General features: G+C 44.9%; 1 protein-coding gene across 1 annotated transcript in view; it reads right to left on the minus strand.

Annotated features, from left to right (window-relative positions):
* The window catches only part of LOC115132592 (membrane-associated guanylate kinase, WW and PDZ domain-containing protein 1-like), a 104,546-nt gene that overhangs the window by 58,669 nt on the left and 27,927 nt on the right, over positions 1-17,950 (minus strand). The window contains exons 6-11 of the mRNA XM_065021072.1: positions 17,821-17,903; positions 14,367-14,424; positions 13,811-13,902; positions 10,066-10,188; positions 4,722-4,907; positions 3,851-4,477 (exon numbers count right to left, since the gene is read on the minus strand). Of these exons, the coding sequence (XP_064877144.1) occupies positions 3,851-4,477; positions 4,722-4,907; positions 10,066-10,188; positions 13,811-13,902; positions 14,367-14,424; positions 17,821-17,903 (1,169 nt within the window). The remainder of the gene's footprint in view (positions 1-3,850; positions 4,478-4,721; positions 4,908-10,065; positions 10,189-13,810; positions 13,903-14,366; positions 14,425-17,820; positions 17,904-17,950) is intronic.

Genomic DNA, 17,950 nt, shown 5'->3' on the forward strand with positions numbered 1-17,950 from the left:
ACAATCAATGTAAAGATGGTATTGTCAAGTTCAAATGTAATTATTTGTGTATGAAGGGTAGGTTGTTATAGGCTATAGGGTACTTGCTCAGCCCGCAAATTAAAGATAACATAATTCACTTTCCCAGTCCAGTATTCTTTTTATTCAGGCCAGTATCTTTCAGTTGGCAATGTCCCGGTGTGCCACTGGCAAATTTACCTGAATGTCAAGCCCAGCAAAGCCTTGCTAATTTTAAATATGTCTAGTCATTATTAGCTTGGTTCACATTGTGTCACCAAATAATTTGCTGGTGCAATCAAGTGAAAAAGTTGGAAGCATCAGTGCCACCAGTGGAAAAAGTTAGTCTTGAACCCTGAGTAAAACAAGCCAAATTTTGGACCCTGCCATTGAGCCCTGTTGAGTCTCCTCCTCCTCCCTTTCTCTTGTCTCCTTATCCGCCTCCTCCTCACTCTCCTCTCTAAAACACATACACCTCGGACATTCCCCATCTTTGACTCCTCCCTCTTATTCTCTTTCCTGACTACCCTGTCCTCCTCCTTCCCCCTCCTCTGATCCTCTAAATGTGTTGTTTGTTGTGGTTTATGAGGCATTATGGCTCCTAATCACCAGAAAGGTCACCGCATCCTCCTCCTCTGACAGCCAGCCAGACAGCTGCAGCTCCCTCCTCACCGACAACATCAATCTGCTGCTCTGCTGACCTGCTCACAGCCTCAAAGACAATCCAATCCTCCATAACAAAGTTAACACAAGCCCACAGTTTCTCAGTACCTCATCAGCAGGAAACTGACCCAGGACCTGACCTAGGTCTAGTGTAATGGTCACCTGCCTTCTATGCTAAGGGAGAGGCCAATAATGATGCGGACATTTAACACAATATAGCACTGTCATTTCAGCCCAGGCACACAAGGTCAACTCATTAGAAATCATAATGGATGCTGCCTGCATATCCCCACCCTCAGCTAGTAGGGATCTAGGTCAGGGTTAGCAATTACACCAACTATGGGGGCTTAACCCACATAAGTGTATTTTTACAAACTGTATGGATGGTGGTTGTCATTAACAGTTTGTCTCTTGCTCTAGCCTCGCAAAAAACGTAGCAGATTATTTTAACACGGTAGGGTAAGAAAGCTATTGAGTAAGGTTTTAGTGTACAGTGGTGGCCAAAGGTTTTGAGAATGACACAAATATTAATTTTCACAAAGTCTGTTGCCTCAGTTTGTATTATGATGGCAATTTGCATATACTCCAGAATGTTGTGAAGAATGATCAGATGAATTGCAATTAATTGCAAAGTCCCTCTTTGCCATGCAAATTAACTGAATCCCCAAAAAACATTTTCACTGCATTTCAGCCCTGCCACAAAAGGACCAGCTGACATCATGTCAGTAACTCTCTCGTTAACACAGGTGTGAGTGTTGACGAGGACAAGGCTGGTGTTGACGAGGACAAGGCTGGAGATCCCTCTGTAATGCTGATTGAGTTCAAATAACAGACTGGAAGCTTCAAAAAGAGGGTGGTGCTTGGAATCATGGTTCTTCCTCTGTCAACCATGGTTACCTGCAAGGAAACACGTGCCGTCATCATTGCTTTGCACAAAAAGGGCTTCACAAGCAAGGATATTGCTGCCAGTAAGATTGTACCTAAATCAACCATTTATCAGATCATCATGAACTTCAAGGAGAGCGGTTCAATTGTTGTGAAGAAAGCTTCAGGGCGCCCAAGAAAGTCCAGCAAGCGCCAGGACCATCTCCTAAAGTTGATTCAGCTGCGGGATCGGGGCACCACCTGTACAGAGCTTGCTCAGGAATGGCAGCAGGCAGGTGTGAGTGCATCTGCACACAGAGTGAGGCGAAGACTTCTGGAGGATGGCCTGGTGTCAAGAAGGGCAGCAAAGAAGCCACATCTCTCCAGGAAAAACATCAGGGACAGACTGATATTCTGCAAAATGTACAGGGATTGGACTGCTGAGGACTGGGGTAAAGTAATTTTCTCTGATGAATCCCCTTTTCGATTGTTTGGGGCATCCGGAGAAAAGCTTGTCCGGAAAAGACAAAGTGAGCGCTACCATCAGTCCTGAGTCATGCCAACAGTAAAGCATCCTGAGACCATTCGTGTGTGGGGTTGCTTCTCAGCCAAGGGAGTGGGCTCACTCACAATTTTGCCTAAGAACAGAGCAATGAATAAAGAATGATACCAACACATCCCAGAGAGCAACTTCTCCCAACCATCCAGAAACAGTTTGGTGACGAACAATGCCGTTTCCAGCATGATGGAGCACCTTGCCATAAGGAAAAAGTGATAACTAAGTGGCGGGGAACGAATATCAATATTTTGGGTCCATGGCCAGATAACTCCCCAGGCCTTAATCCCATTGAGAACTTGTGGTCAATCCTCAAGAGGCAGGTGGACAAACAAAAACCCATAAATTCTGACAAACTCCAAGCCTTGATTATCCATCAGTCAAAACCCATAAATTCTGACAAACTCCAAGCCTTGATTATCCATCAGTCAGGATGTGGCCCAGAAGTTAATTGACAGCATGCCAGGGTGGATTGCAGAGGTCTTGAAAAAGAAGGGTCAACACTGCAAATATTGACTCTTTGCATCACCTTGTAATTGTAATTGTAATGTAATTGTCAATGAAAGCCTTTGACACGTATGAAATGCTTGTAATTATACTTCTGTATTCCATAGTAACATCTGACAAAATATATGAAGACACTGAAGCAGCAAACTTTGTGAAAATTAATATTTGTGACATTCTCAAAACTTTTGGCCAGGACTGTATAGATGCACCTATAGGTTCAACTTCATTCCTCTACCAACGTTTTTGAGCAGGCCTATTATGTTTAATCTCCAGTGGTTATTCATGTTGGAAAGATGGTCTGGGTCGTAGTGACAGAGGAAGGTCAATCATAGACATTAATGATGTGTGAAAACAGCTCTTCTGCTGCTAATGGCCTCGACTAGCTCTGCCTCCCATTCACTTATTCCTCTAATCAGAATCAATGGCTGTTCTCTCTTCTATGTATCGCTTTACCTATCCCTTCCTCTCCTTTCACCCCACCTTACCCTGTGTTCCAATCTTTATCTCTTTTCCACTTTCTTTCTCTCTCTCCCATGGTAATTGAAAAACAAGACACTTTCATCAGAGTAAGACAGCGTCTTTGGCTGAGTCCTCTCACCGTTAACACACCCAAAAATACTCTAAGCAACGCAAACACAGAGCCAGAGATGAAGACAGACAGAGAGAGGGTGAGAAAGATTGTGTAAGAGAGATACAAAGTGAGAAAGAATATAGGAAAGAGAGTGAGATAAAAAAAAGTTTGAGAGCTAGAGACCAGTGAAAAATAATAATTGAAATAGATAGAAAAAGACAAGAGAGAGAAAGGCAGGAGGGCCTATTTCACAGATTGACCTGACAGAACACACGGAGACTAGCGCTGTCTCAGCAGAGTCACTTCCCATCCATATTCATGACAGATAAGAGTCCCTGACCTAACGCTCTCATCTTCTCTGTCTCTTCGTCCATCCTGCCCCTGCTCTCCACCCTACCACCCAATCCTGCTCTCACTCATCTGATCACCTACTCTCTACTCTCTCAGCTCTCACTCCTTCTCAAAGTTACACCCACTCCCTCCTTCATTCATCCACTTACTCACTCTTTCCCTTCATCTTAGCTATTCATGCTGCTAGCCAGACACTATGCCTTTTCTGGTGACACACCGCCATCCTTCCCGCTCCCTTCTGGGCGGTTGACATTTCAGCATGACCAGACACATCTTGATCCCACCCCTCCATCCCTTTCCTCCTTTGCCTCCCTCCTGACCATGATCAGTGGACTACGTACCTCTCTGCACCAGCATGGTGACCTCGCTCCCTCTGGGACACTTGCTGAGCAGGTCCACCACCTGGTTGTGGCTCATGTTCTGGACATTCCTCTTGTTCACCTCCATCAGAATGTCTGACTCCTTCAGGCCCCTGCAGCGGGGGTAATCCACGATCTGCTTCACCCTCTGACCCCCTCCCGTCAGGCTGTCAGCGATGGTGAATCCAAAGCCCTTATCGCCTTTCTCCATGTGCACTGTGATCAGCTCTGGTTGTCCAGCGATGGATGATGCCAGGGTGACCACGTCGCTGGAGGAGTAGCCGTGAGAGCCGTTGGACACCACCTCTGCCGAGGGACTGTGGGCCCGCGGTTCCCTCATCCCGTTAACAGGCCCTCCGGTCTGACTGCCGTGGCTGGACGGAGAGTCGTAGCTCTCCTGGCCATTGACGATGATGGGCTCCTTGTCCAGGATGGCCACGGAGGTCACCAGGCTGGTGTTGGGGTCGTCAGGGTCAAATGGCAGGGGGTAGCCGCGGCACAGGGCCAGGTCCACCATGGAGCCGATCGGGATGGACTGGAAAATCTTCACCACCTGGGCGTGGGTGTAGCCCAGAACGATGGTGTCGTTCACACTCACTATCACGTCACCTACAGGAGGGGAGGGAGGGAGACGGAGAGGACAGTTAGTAACACAGTAACAGGATTACAAGCACATTAGTATCACAGTAAGTAATACAATTAATGTACTATGTAACGTGACATACTGTACGGCCCCTATATGTTTAACTCTTAGCTTACACAATCACTTCAACCACCATAGGAATGGGGCAAATGCTTCCTATATAAATGGTGCAAAACAGTGCCCTCGGTGGGCTGAAGCGGTGTACTGCACCTGTCTCCATCTTCCCATCCACAGCAGCAGGACCATCCAGGACTAAACTCTTGATCTGCAGGAACTCATCCGGCTCATCGCCCCCAACTACGGTGAAGCCGAATCCGCGGCGGCTCTTCTTCAGTTTGGTGTTGATGAAAGTTCCCTTCAGCTCTGCTGGGTTCCGTGTGAAGAATGGCTTCCCTCCTATAGAACACAGGGAAAGGAACATTATCTGGAACATCTACATATCTCTGTCTGACTGTCTGCCTGTATGGGTCAGTTAGTCATGTATTACTTCACATTATTTGTCTACCTATGCCTTCAGAAAATATTTATACCCCTTGACTTATTCCACATTTTGTTGTGTTACAGCCTCAAGGGGTTTGAACACTTTCTGAAGGCACTGTATGTCTGTCTGTCTATCCACCAACCTTAGCATCCATATACTGTATTTATTAAAATGATCACCATTTCATTAATCAGTGAAAACAGTAAAATGGTTGCCAGGAGAGAATGCTAATATACATTTCCTAGTGATCCATCAATAACGAATGAGTAATAGCTAGTTGAAATACATAGAGCTTTCATTATGGTTAAAGAACGTGTGGGCTGATAGACAGGTTAATGACATTATATGGTAACCCTTGATCATGATGGTCGCCTGGTCTGTGCCTGGTCATGCATGTGTGGGCACTGGAACTGTACATTAAGGGTATATACTGTATGATTGCTAGTCAGATGTCCGTAGTAGACAAGATCCTGGTATTGAACGTGTGTGTTGCACGTGTCGTGGCGGAATCAGAATTATTTAGGTAACATTTATAAATAATATGTTTTATTTATTTTATTGCATGCTTATGTGAGATATATATATATATATATATATATGTGTGTTCCGGAGTTCCAAATTGAGCAGCTGCTGAAAAATGAGCTCCTGTATATATTGAGATTTAAATGGTTTTTTAGAGTGAAGTACATCGAAAAAATCAAGAGAAAACTGCAAGACTCAATAGAAGACAAAACAAGGAACAAACTAGCTGAATTGCTAGCTGAATTGTTTACTTGTTGCTAAGCAGTTGTTAGGGACTCTCCTGGAAGAAGCTAGCTAGCTTACAAAGAATAACAACAAAAAATATCTAGTTAACAGAAGAAAGGAAGACAAAATAAGGACAGAAGAAAAAGGAAAAGAAAAAGGACAACAAAGTGAAACCTCTAAAGAAACAAGAGACCATAATACAAGAAACAGCACTATAGAGAGATAGAACAACAACAACGCAGCCACTGCCAGCTAGCCTACTTCAGCAGTACTGTATCATTTGAATTATTTTAGTCAATAAGATTCCTGCTACGTAAGCTTAACTTTCTGAACATTCGAGACGTGTAAGTCCATTTGTCATTCCAATCTCCTTTGCATTAGCGTAGCCTCTTCTGTAGCCTGTCAACTATGTGTCTGTCTATCCCTGTTCTCTCCTCTCTGCACAGACCATACAAACGCTCCACACCGCGTGGCCGCGGCCACTCTAATCTGGTGGTCCCAGCGCGCACGACCCACGTGGAGTTCCAGGTCTCCGGTAGCCTCTGGAACTGCCGATCTGCGGCCAACAAGGCAGAGTTCATCTCAGCCTATGCCTCCCTCCAGTCCCTCGACTTCTTGGCACTGACGGAAACATGGATCACCACAGATAACACTGCTACTCCTACTGCTCTCTCTTCGTCCGCCCACGTGTTCTCGCACACCCCGAGAGCTTCTGGTCAGCGGGGTGGTGGCACCGGGATCCTCATCTCTCCCAAGTGGTCATTCTCTCTTTCTCCCTTACCCATCTGTCTATCGCCTCCTTTGAATTCCATGCTGTCACAGTTACCAGCCCTTTCAAGCTTAACATCCTTATCATTTATCGCCCTCCAGGTTCCTCGGAGAGTTCATCAATGAGCTTGATGCCTTGATAAGCTCCTTTCCTGAGGATGGCTCACCTCTCACAGTTCTGGGCGACTTTAACCTCCCCACGTCTACCTTTGACTCATTCCTCTGCCTCCTTCTTTCCACTCCTCTCCTCTTTTGACCTCACCCTCTCACCTTCCCCCTCTACTCACAAGGCAGGCAATACGCTCGACCTCATCTTTACTAGATGCTGTTCTTCCACTAACCTCACTGCAACTCCCCTCCAAGTCTCCGACCACTACCTTGTATCCTTTTCCCTCTTGCTCTCATCCAACACTTCCCACACTGCCCCTACTCGGATGGTATCGCGCCGTCCCAATCTTCGCTCTCTCTCCCCCGCTACTCTCTCCTCTTCCATCCTATCATCTCTTCCCTCTGCTCAAACCTTCTCCAACCTATCTCCTGATTCTGCCTCCTCAACCCTCCTCTCCTCCCTTTCTGCATCCCTTGATTCTCTATGTCCCCTATCCTCCAGGCCGGCTCGGTCCTCCCTCCTGCTCCGTGGCTCGACGACTCATTGCGAGCTCACAGAACAGGGCTCCGGGCAGCCGAGCGGAAATGGAGGAAAACTCCGCCTCCCTGCGGACCTGGCATCCTTTCACTCCCTCCTCTCTACATTTTCCTCTTCTGTCTCTGCTGCTAAAGCCACTTTCTACCACTCTAAAGTCCAAGCATCTGCCTCTAACCCTAGGAAGCTCTTTGCCACCTTCTCCTCCCTCCTGAATCCTCCTCCCCTCCCCCTCCTCCCTCTCTGCAGATGACTTCGTCAACCATTTTGAAAAGAAGGTCGACGACATCCGATCCTCGCTTGCTAAGTCAAACGACACCGCTGGTTCTGCTCACACTGCCCTACCCTGTGCTCTGACCTCTTTCTCCCCTCTCTCTCCAGATGAAATCTCGCGTCTTGTGACGGCCGGCCGCCCAACAACCTGCCCGCTTGACCCTATTCCCTCCTCTCTTCTCCAGACCATTTCCGGAGACCTTCTCCCTTACCTCACCTCGCTCATCAACTCATCCCTGACCGCTGGCTACGTCCCTTCTGTCTTCAAGAGAGCAGAGTTGCACCCTTCTGAAAAACCTACACTCGATCCCTCCGATGTCAACAACTACAGACCAGTATCCCTTCTTTCTTTTCTCTCCAAAACTCTTGAACGTGCCGTCCTTGGCCAGCTCTCCCGCTATCTCTCTCAGAATGACCTTCTTGATCCAAATCAGTCAGGTTTCAAGACTAGTCATTCAACTGAGACTGCTCTTCTCTGTATCACGGAGGCCCTCCGCACTGCTAAAGCTAACTCTCTCTCTCTGCTCTCATCCTTCTAGACCTATCGGCTGCCTTCGATACTGTGAACCATCAGATCCTCCTCTCCACCCTCTCCGAGTTGGGCATCTCCGGCGCGGCCCACGCTTGGATTGCGTCCTACCTGACAGGTCGCTCCTACCAGGTGGCGTGGCGAGAATCTGTCTCCTCACCACGCGCTCTCACCACTGGCGTCCCCAGGGCTCTGTTCTAGGCCCTCTCCTATTCTCGCTATACACCAAATCACTTGGCTCTGTCATAACCTCACATGGTCTCTCCTATCATTGCTATGCAGACGACACACAATTAATCTTCTCCTTTCCCCTTCTGATGACCAGGTGGCGAATCGCATCTCTGCATGTCTGGCAGACATATCCGTGTGGATGACGGATCACCACCTCAAGCTGAACCTCGGCAAGACGGAGCTGCTCTTCCTCCCGGGAAGGACTGCCCGCTCCATGATCTCGCCATCACGGTTGACAACTCCATTGTGTCCTCCTCCCAGAGCGCTAAGAACCTTGGCGTGATCCTGGACAACACCCTGTCGTTCTCAACTAACATCAAGGCGGTGGCCCGTTCTTGTAGGTTCATGCTCTACAACATCCGCAGAGTACGACCCTGCCTCACACAGGAAGCAGCGCAGGTCCTAATCCAGGCACTTGTCATCTCCCGTCTGGATTACTGCAACTCGCTGTTGGCTGGGCTCCCCTGCCTGTGCCATTAAACCCCTACAACTCATCCAGAACGCCGCAGCCCGTCTGGTGTTCAACCTTCCCAAGTTCTCTCACGTCACCCCGCTCCTCCGCTCTCTCCACTGGCTTCCAGTTGAAGCTCGCATCCGCTACAAGACCATGGTGCTTGCCTACGGAGCTGTGAGGGGAACGGCACCTCAGTACCTCCAGGCTCTGATCAGGCCCTACACCCAAACAAGGGCACTGCGTTCATCCACCTCTGGCCTGCTCGCCTCCCTACCACGGAGGAAGTACAGTTCCCGCGCAGCCCAGTCAAAACTGTTCGCTACTCTGGCCCCCCAATGGTGGAACAAACTCCCTCACGACGCCAGGACAGCGGAGTCAATCACCACCTTCCGGAGACACCTGAAACCCCACCTCTTTCAGGAATACCTAGGATAGGATAAAGTAATCCTTCTCACCCCCTTAAAAGATTTAGATGCACTATTGTAAAGTGGCTGTTCCACTGGATGTCTTAAGGTGAACGCACCAATTTGTAAGTCGCTCTGGATAAGAGCGTCTGCTAAATGACTTAAATGTAAATGTAAATGTAGATATGTCATTAGAATGTCTATTTTTGGATAATACTGTTGGCCGGTTGCAGTTATCTGTTCTCTGTCAGGTTTCAGTTACTTGGGCCGCAGAGAGGGGAGAGGTCAAGCTTGTTTTCATATGTAAACATATCTTTTAAACCATTTTAAGGGATGATTGAGGGGGAACCAATTTTCTCTTGGCTCCACAATGTCTATGTGCCAGTCACTGTGTCTCTGTGATCTTGTCCAGGAGGGGTGTATTGATATATGCCTGTTGATGAGGTTTTGTTTTATGGTCCTGAGAGCGAGATAAGAACATAGTTTAGGAGACAAAGCTGAATGATAATTTCTAGCCAATGCTGTCTGGCTATGTGTTTCTTTGCTATAAAGGATCTCAGTTGCAATGTGTAAGGACTCTCAGAGAATTCTTTTATAGACACTGAATTGATCTGAGAGTCACAGGGTTGTGATGGAGCTCATATAATTAAAGATGGACTTTATGATAACTCTGACTTGTGTGTGGTTTGCTCTCATGATTTGGTAAATACAGGAAATTTCCACTACACACGGTATACTGAAACTTTGTTACTTTTTCGATACTAGAACTGTTACTTTCGGTACTTCTATGAAATGTGTCTCATCATCTACTGATGGAGAGATGATCAAGTCTGTCTATCAGAGCAGCCCATGTCCCCTTACAGCGCGAGCGCACCGTGTCTGCTCCACTTACTCATTGCTACACTCTTAGAAAAACAAGTGATATCTAGAACCTAAAAGGGCTCTTCGGCTGTCCCCATAAGATAACTCTTTGAAGAACCCTTTTTGGTTCCAGGTAGAATCCTTTAGGTGTAACCCCACTCACGTTTGGCCCCTCCCAGAGCAGGGGGCAGTGGGGGCAGGACCTGCGGGTCGCGGTACGTCTCTAGGTGGTTATTGGCATAGTTGGCCAGGGGAGCACCAGCTGAGGAGTGCTCCTCTATCCACTCTGTACAGAGAGACAGACACAGAGGGACTGTGAATTCACACACACACACACACACACACACACACAGACACACACCCACGATACATAAAATACAAACATAGGTACACACACACATAAGCATCACATTCATGCATTTGCTCACTCAAACTTGCTCTACACAGTTAGTACATATACAATATACACCCAAAATCATTGACAGACTAACAAATTATTCACAATAACTGGCAAGTAGACGTTTCTTCTAACCTAGTAAATTATACAATGAGAGAGACATGTATTTGTAAGATGTTTTAACATTACATGCCGTTTCATCATAACATTGTGTCTCAGTGGTCCCAACACTTAGCAAGAATGATATCAGCAGCAATTAGGGTTAGGGTTAAGCATGATATAACTAGTTTTTTGGGTTAGGAATAAGCATGATATCAGCAACAGTTAGGGCTAGCGTTAAGCATGATATCATCAGAAGTTAGGGTTAGGGTTGAGCAGGATATCAGCATTTGTTAGGGATAAGCATGATATCAGCATTTGTTAGGGTTAAGCATGATATCAGCAGCAGTTAGGGTTAAGCATTATATCAGCAGCAGTTAGGGTTAGGCATGATATCAGCCGCAGTTAGGGTTAAGCATGATATCAGCAGCAGTTAGGGTTAAGCGTGATATCAGCATTTGTTAGGGTTAAGCGTGATATCAGCAGCAGTTAGGGTTAAGCATGATATCAGCCGCAGTTAGGGTTAAGCATGATATCAGCAGCAGTTAGGGTTAAGCATGATATCAGTAGCAGTTAGGGTTAAGCATGATATCAGTAGCAGTTAGGGTTAAGCATGATATCAGCAGCAGTTAGGGTTAGGGTTGAGCAGGATATCAGCATTTGTTAGGGTTACGCATGATATCAGCAGCAGTTAGGGTTAAGCATGATATCAGTAGCATTTAGGGTTAAGCATGATATCAACAGCAGTTAGAGTTTGTGTTAAGCATGATGTCAGCAGCAGTTAGGTTAGAGATAAGCATGATATCCAGCAGCAGTTAGGTTAGGGATAAGCATGATATCAGCAGCAGTTAGGTTAGGAATAAGCATGATATCAGCAGCAGTTAGGTTAGGGATAAGCATGATATCAGCAGCAGTTAGGTTAGGGATAAGCATGATATCAGCAGCAGTTAGGTTAGGGATAAGCATGATATCAGCAGCAGTTAGGTTAGGGATAAGCATGATATCAGCAGCAGTTAGGTTAGGGATAAGCATGATATTAGTAGCATTTAGGGTTAAGCATGATATCAGTAGCATTTAGGTTTAAGCATGATATCAGCAGCAGTTAGGCTGAAGCATGATATCAGCAGCAGTTAAGGTTAAGCATCATATCAGCAGCAGTTAAGGTTAAGCATGATATCAGCAGCAGTTAGAGTTTGTGTTAAGCATGATATCAGCAGCAGTTAGGCTTAAGCATGATATCAGCAGCAGTTAAGTTTAAGCATGATATCAGCAGCAGTTAGAGTTTGTGTTAAGCATGATATCAGCTGCAGTTTGGTTAGGAATAGGCATGATATCAGCAGCAGTTAGGTTAGGGATAAGTATGATATCAGCAGCAGTTAGGTTAGAGATAAGCATGATATCAGCAGCAGTTAGGGTTAGAGATAAGCATGATATCAGCAGCAGTTAGGTTAGAGATAAGCATGATATCCGGCAGCCGTTAGGTTAGAGATAAGCATGATATCCGGCAGCCGTTAGGTTAGGGATAAGCATGATATCAGCAGCAGTTAGGTTAGGGATAAGCATGATATCAGTAGCAGTTATGGTTAAGCATGATATCAGCAGCAGTTAGGTTAGGGATAAGCATGATATCAGCAGCAGTTAGGTTAGAGATAAGCATGATATCAGCAGCAGTTAGGGATAAGCATGATATCAGTAGCAGTTAGAGTTAGGGTTAAGCATGATATCAGCAGCAGTTAGAGTTAGGGTTAAGCATGATATCAGCAGCAGTTAGGGTTAGAGATAAGCATGATATCAGCATCAGTTAGAGTTAGGGTTAAGCATGATATCAGCAACAGTTAGGTTAGGGATAAGCATGATATCAGCAGCAGTTAGGTTAGGGATAAGCATGATATCAGCAGCAGTTAGGGTTAGAGATAAGCATGATATCAGCAGCAGTTAGGGATAAGCATGATATCATTAGCAGTTAGGGATAAGCATGATATCAGCAGCAGTTAGGTTAGGGATACGCATGATATCAGTAGCAGTTAGAGTTAGGGTTAAGCATGATATCAGCAGCAGTTAGTGTTAGGGTTAAGCATGATATCAGCAGCAGTTAGGTTAGGGATACGCATGATATCAGTAGCAGTTAGAGTTAGGGTTAAGCATGATATCAGCAGCAGTTAGGGTTAGAGATAAGCATGATATCAGCAGCAGTTAGGTTAGAGATAAGCATGATATCCGGCAGCCGTTAGGTTAGAGATAAGCATGATATCCGGCAGCCGTTAGGTTAGGGATAAGCATGATATCAGCAGCAGTTAGGTTAGGGATAAGCATGATATCAGCAGCCGTTAGGGATAAGCATGATATCAGTAGCAGTTATGGTTAAGCATGATATCAGCAGCAGTTAGGTTAGGGATAAGCATGATATCAGCAGCAGTTAGGTTAGAGATAAGCATGATATCAGCAGCAGTTAGGGATAAGCATGATATCAGTAGCAGTTAGAGTTAGGGTTAAGCATGATATCAGCAGCAGTTAGAGTTAGGGTTAAGCATGATATCAGCAGCAGTTAGGGTTAGAGATAAGCATGATATCAGCATCAGTTAGAGTTAGGGTTAAGCATGATATCAGCAACAGTTAGGTTAGGGATAAGCATGATATCAGCAGCAGTTAGGTTAGGGATAAGCATGATATCAGCAGCAGTTAGGGTTAGAGATAAGCATGATATCAGCAGCAGTTAGGGATAAGCATGATATCATTAGCAGTTAGGGATAAGCATGATATCAGCAGCAGTTAGGTTAGGGATACGCATGATATCAGTAGCAGTTAGAGTTAGGGTTAAGCATGATATCAGCAGCAGTTAGTGTTAGGGTTAAGCATGATATCAGCAGCAGTTAGGGTTAGAGATAAGCATGGTATCAGCATCAGTTAGAGTTAGGGTTAAGCACAATATCAGCAACAGTTAGGGTTAGAGATAAGCATGATATCAGCAGCAGTTTGCACATACAGTAGATGGCAGCATCGACAGCTCCAAGCCTCTGATGACAAATAAGCAAATGCTACAGTACATGCCATGAAATGATGATAATGATGCTTTAATGATCTTTAAAATAACTAATAAGTACCCAAACACAGACTGGACAGGACAACAGGGATGGGGTCAGTTCCACGTCAAATCCAGGATAATTAATTGAAATTCCAATTCTGAGGAACTGAAATGTGACACCCATTTTTAATGGCAACTTTTCAATATGAACTGGGATTTCAATTCACTTCCTGGAATGATTGAATTCAAATGGAATAGACCCCAACCCTGCAGGACAAGACATGAGACAAGACGTGACGAGACACAGACAAGACGAGACAGAGAGACATGAAGAAAGAAAGAAATGGTGCCTTGCCAGGGCAGGAAACGAACCTCGAATGTACCGCTCACCTTCAGGAGGCTGCGGCTGCTGCTGCTCCAGCTGCATCCTGCGCCTAGCCTCCACTATGGGGTTCTCATACTGGGTCTTCCTGTTGATGTGACTGGAGAGAGGGGGGAGAAGAGAGAGAGCGAGACAGAGAGAGAAAGAGAGAAAGAAAGAGATTCATTGTCACCATGATAAATGGCCGTACACAGTGTTTGACATCCTCTGGCTCACAGCCTCTTAAATCCCTCCACCTCAGTGATAACCGCATAAAACACACTGGCCACACAAAATGGAGTCCAGTTTCAGTTAAATCTACATAGATTCAAACCCGTTAGAAAACATTGAATTTATAACAGGTCTGACAGCTAGCCAATGAAAGTCAGAATGTGTGGTCAAATCGGAGAGAGGAAAACGCTAGTCCAGCTGAAATGACGCAGTTTACAGTAAACTATATGAATATGCTGACGCATAACAATCAATCCAATTGATTCAGTCTTATTCATTATTGTGGGATAAATGAGAGGAATGTGAAAAGAGCTAGCTATGAACCGTTAGGTGTCAGTGAGGTGTTCAACTTACTCTACGTAGTACACCCCATACACTGGGTCATCTATCTTCTCCCATCCTGCAGGCAGCTCTGAAACAGAGTAGGAACAGCCATGTTACATCACTGTAATGATACATTCACTACAGATGCTGGTGTTGTAAGAGTGGTCAGAATAGAGTAGTGTGGTGTGATGATTCTCAAATGAGCCCAGTGGTCAGATGAGTATTTATAAGGGGTAGTGTTCTCGTTCAGGAAGTTCTTCCGAGGGTGACGCTGTCCTGTTTTTCTTATTCAAGGTCTCTCAGGTGAATATACTGTATGTTTACCTGACGTTTGCTTTATTATTCATACTTTTTCATTTTTCTCTGCATCATCGGTGGGCCACGGTGCAGGCATGTAATAATGGAGTCAAACGACTCACTCTACCTCGTTGAGCATGGCACACACAGGCTATATACACAGCCAGCTGTCAGGGGAGTCTCTGAACTAAATTACAGACTGCAGAGATTGACTGCTGCCTCCTCCTCAATGGACTATTCATACGTTCAGGTCTAGCCCACTCACAATGGCTCCAGATGGGTCGTTTTTATGTCGTCTTTAGGACAGAACCAGGTTGTTTTCTATACATGGAGTCAACTGCTACAAACAGTTGATAGATGTACACAACTGCATGCCTCACGCAGGTTTGACAGAGAGGGCCTACTCCAGTCTCCTTTTTAGCTCAGTTATCATCTGATTTACTTCACAAAAGGCACATCTCAATAGGTTGTCCAGCCAGCCCAGGTATCCTCATGACATGGCACAAGAAGGGGGCGTTCCTCTTTTGTTCTCTATTGATCCTCTATTGTTCCTAGAGCAATAGTGAGGCCAATGACATCACAAATCCCCATCAGACCAACTCCTTGAATGCCCTACTCCTTGAAGTTTACAGTCTAAAAAACATATTGTTTTACCTTTTAGTGTGTGTACTTTACTGTATTGATACTTGGGATATCGCTTTTCAACAGTAAAAGTAAAACAAATTGCTGTAAGTCTCTTTAAACTAACACACTCCTATTAAAGCGATAGCATCTCATTTTCCTCAACACTTGATTTCGTACAAAGACATTAGCGCCGTGTGTTAGCGTGGGCTGCTGCCAACTCCCATAAACACTTTTGGAGCGGGCTGGATTTCACAATCGATAATCAGACTGCCTGCTTCTGATGTACCAGAAATAATAGGAGCCCATAGGCCCGACTCAGAGCCCTGAAAGAGTCAGAGATTTCATTCCCTTTCAAGAGCATGTCTGTTTCTGCCAAATAGTCTACAAAGTGATCACTCCTGCCACTCACTCAGTAGTTCAAAGCAAGCAGTACATCACATTTGAGCTAAAATCTAAGATGATTGTGAAAATCTAAAATGATTCTAGTATACAAAAGGACAGATTTTGACAGCCAATAGCAAACGCAATGACATAAACAACGAGAGAGAGAGAGAGAGAGAGAGAGAGAGAGAAATAAAGGTGCATACCTAGTTCATTGTCTGGTTCCTCAGTATGTACCCCTTCTTCTCCAAAGTGATAAGATGGAATGACGAAGAAAGGGATGGAATGACAAAGAAAGGGATGGAATGAGGAAGAAAGGGATGGAATGACCAAAAAAGGGATGGAATGAGGAAGAAAGGGATGGAATGACAAAGAAAGGGATGGAATGACAAAGAAAGGGATGGAATGAGGAAGAAAGGGATGGAATGACAAAGAAAGGGATGGAATGAGGAAGAAAGGGATGGAATGAGGAAGAAAGGGATGGAATGAGGAAGAAAGGGATGGAATGACAAAGAAAGGGATGGAATGAGGAAGAAAGGGATGGAATGAGGAAGAAAGGGATGGAATGAGGAAGAAAGGGATGGAATGAGGAAGAAAGGGAAATAAAGAGACGGAGTAAAGTAATATTACAGAGAAAGACAAGTAGGTAGAGAAATAGATATCTTTAAGTCACAAATGAGTATTTACAAAAAAATAGATGTGCCATAATCCATCAAATCAGTGACATGTTGAAACTAAGATATGATAGATGACAGCAAAATAGCCACATGGTGGTGCAATTTCTGATATTGGTTTTTCTGAATTTGAATACCAGTTCCTGTGTTCTCAAGATTCACACGCCGACATCTTATCATTATTTGTTTGTTCTTAAACAAAATGTATGTCACATTCTTACATAGATATTTGTTTAACTACAATTTAACAGTGGAGTAACAAACAAATCTTTAAACAAGCTATTAGACAATTCCTTAGATGGAAAGCCAATCTCAAAGTAATGACAGGACCAGTGAAAACTGCCCCCCACTTTAGAGATTCAAATCAAATTTATTGGCCAATTGTACAGGTCCAACCCAAATCTCACTACCCCTCGGAAAGGGGTTGGGACCTAAGAAAACACAAATTAGTTACCTCTGGTTTGTTCAGCCAGACACACTGGTAGGATTGTCAAACTTTTGCCTGCCAACAGTACTTAGCATCTCTGAACAGAGTGTCGGCAGTCAGTCTATTTTGTGTTCACACAGCAAATACCTTTAAATTGTCAACCACTCAGCCTTGTTAAAATACTCCAAACCAGGAGGTGGCAGTAGCGTTGTTTGTCTGTGTGTGTTGCTTAGTTTATGGTCTAGATTCCAATGTTAGCTAGCTAGCTAGCTAGCTGTGCTAATGTAATTTTTTTTGTAGAAAGCCCTTGTTGACACTAGCCAGATGGCCACAGCTAGATAACTAACTAGCAAGATGACGTAGAAACAATTTAATTCACTCTCCTTAATCCCATAATGCCAGTTCCAGCCCATAGCCATATGTTTAGCTAGCTAGATTACGTTAGCATATTCACTAGCCAGCGCAACATAGCTAGCTAGCTAAGGACAGTGCACTAACTTTGCAGCTAACACAGGCAGCTGATTATGGAAACGAATCCATTGTGATTTAATTATGTCAATACTTGCTAGAACAAAAGTGGTACCTGCTGCGTGCCGACCCGGCAGCAACGAACCTGCTCTTTCTACTTATAGAATCGTAATGCTTGTCAGTGGCCAACAACTTGACTTTGAGCCAATCAGAGAGCACAAATCCCCATTTGGGGGAGTCAACAGAAGTGCCAACAAAAAGGAAAAAAAGAGGGCATTTTCTCCATACGTCCACGGTTAAATGTTATGGACCCATAAGCTTTGTCCAAAGAGCCACGAAGGAGTTGTAGTGCCTACAAAAAGACACCATTACTATTTCTATCTATAGAAAAACACTTAATCATATCTATATCTGTGACTAAGAGTTCAGTAGCACCATCTACTGATTGCATCAACAAGGTGCAAGATTAGGTGGTAAACAATACAGCACAGAAATGAGTGAAACACAGCTCACACACACACACACACACACACACACACACACACACACACACACACACACACACACACACACACACACACACACACACACACACACACAGGGCCTGGCTTACCATCATCCTCACACTCTTCCAGAGGTTTCAGAGTTTTCTCAAGACACCGGGGGTCGATCCACGATGTGGTCTTTGTGTTGTGGCTGAGGAAACAACACATACACAGAGCTGTTAAAGACTGGCTCTGAAG

This window comes from Oncorhynchus nerka, linkage group LG7 (genome assembly GCF_034236695.1).
Source record: "Oncorhynchus nerka isolate Pitt River linkage group LG7, Oner_Uvic_2.0, whole genome shotgun sequence".
NCBI lineage: Eukaryota > Metazoa > Chordata > Actinopteri > Salmoniformes > Salmonidae > Oncorhynchus > Oncorhynchus nerka.